Source organism: Contarinia nasturtii, unplaced genomic scaffold (assembly GCF_009176525.2).
Source record: "Contarinia nasturtii isolate CC-2019 unplaced genomic scaffold, AAFC_CNas_1.1 Cnas_scaffold_2354, whole genome shotgun sequence".
NCBI lineage: Eukaryota > Metazoa > Arthropoda > Insecta > Diptera > Cecidomyiidae > Contarinia > Contarinia nasturtii.
Window position 1 is genome coordinate 811 of NW_022199676.1, and position 1,236 is coordinate 2,046.

The following is a 1,236-nucleotide window of genomic DNA, read 5'->3' on the forward strand; positions in this document are numbered from 1 at the left end:
ACATACGAAGCAAAATTTGGTGATCCAACCAAATCGGTTGTCCATTTTGAAGCACCGAACGCGGATATGGCCACCACCGGAGCATTGTAGTAATTTCCAAAACCAAGTAGAGCTTCATCAACACAAACTTCAACAACAACAACATCGAAATGTTGTTTTATTTTCATAAATTCCTGCAGATTTTTGCTTTCTAAAGCCCAATTCGTCATATCCATTCCAACATCAAAATATTTAAAGATCATATTCCAAACGTGCATGTTCGAAAAATCCACGAAATTATCTTTTGCCGAGACTATGAAAAGTGAAAATGACACAAAATAAATTTTGGATTTATTTGATGTGCGATTATCAACATGGAATTTTCAAATGGATTACTTTTGCGAAAATTATCCCAAGAATGTTCGAGAAACACTTCTTTGTAGTTTTTAATTGGGTTTTTATCTAGGATAGGAGTTATTACAGTCACATCGTGACCTTCTTTGGCCAATCCTTTCAAAAGATTGTGTCCGATATAATAGTGTGACTTGGATGGTACGGGAAGAACTCCCAAAATTCGGTAACTGATCACATTTTGATACAGAAAACACAATATTAAAGACACTTGTAATAGTTTCATTTCTAACCTGCGATTCTATCTAATTGAATTCGCACTTTAAGATTTACTGCTTCGCTTAAGGTGTGTGTTAATATTTATAGTCAATCATCGTGGTTGAAAAAGGTATCACTCAAAATATTTGCGATTACATACAAAGAGATAAGTTTTGGTAATATCATGAACAATGAAAAAGTAAAAAATATGTATTTTTCAGACGCAATCGACCCAATTTTTCACACCCAATTTTATCAAAAATTATCGTCCTCATTTGTATTATCGCTCTTCACACTACTTTGGAAATTTCCATTATTCAATTGACAAAAAAACACACAAATTGAGTGTATTGAGTGTAATATGAAACAAAAGTTATCAATCCAACAATAATGAAATCTATAAATTTCTAATTCATACAAACTACAACAACAAATCTATGTAAAAAACGTATTGTTTCGCTTTGATATGTGACCATTTCATATGCTGATTTTATTTTATAGCTATCAATTAATATAATACATGTATATACAAAATTATTATCAATAAAATTTGTTGATGAATTTTATTGAAGAAATATTCACTTAATTTATTTTTTGCTTTGACTTTGAGTCAAACATGACTGATATTATAAGACTGAAACATTTTAC

The 1,236-nt window shown here is 30.4% G+C and overlaps 1 protein-coding gene across 1 annotated transcript in view; it reads right to left on the reverse strand.

The window, feature by feature from the left end:
- Positions 1-645, reverse strand: part of LOC116348206 — a gene marked incomplete at its 3' end in the record, with an annotated part of 863 nt that extends 218 nt beyond the window's left edge. Inside the window, exons 1-2 of the mRNA XM_031779116.1 lie at positions 376-645; positions 7-292 (exon numbers count right to left, since the gene is read on the reverse strand). Of these exons, the coding sequence (XP_031634976.1) occupies positions 7-292; positions 376-616 (527 nt within the window). The remainder of the gene's footprint in view (positions 1-6; positions 293-375) is intronic.
- Between the last annotated feature and the right edge of the window lie 591 nt (positions 646-1,236).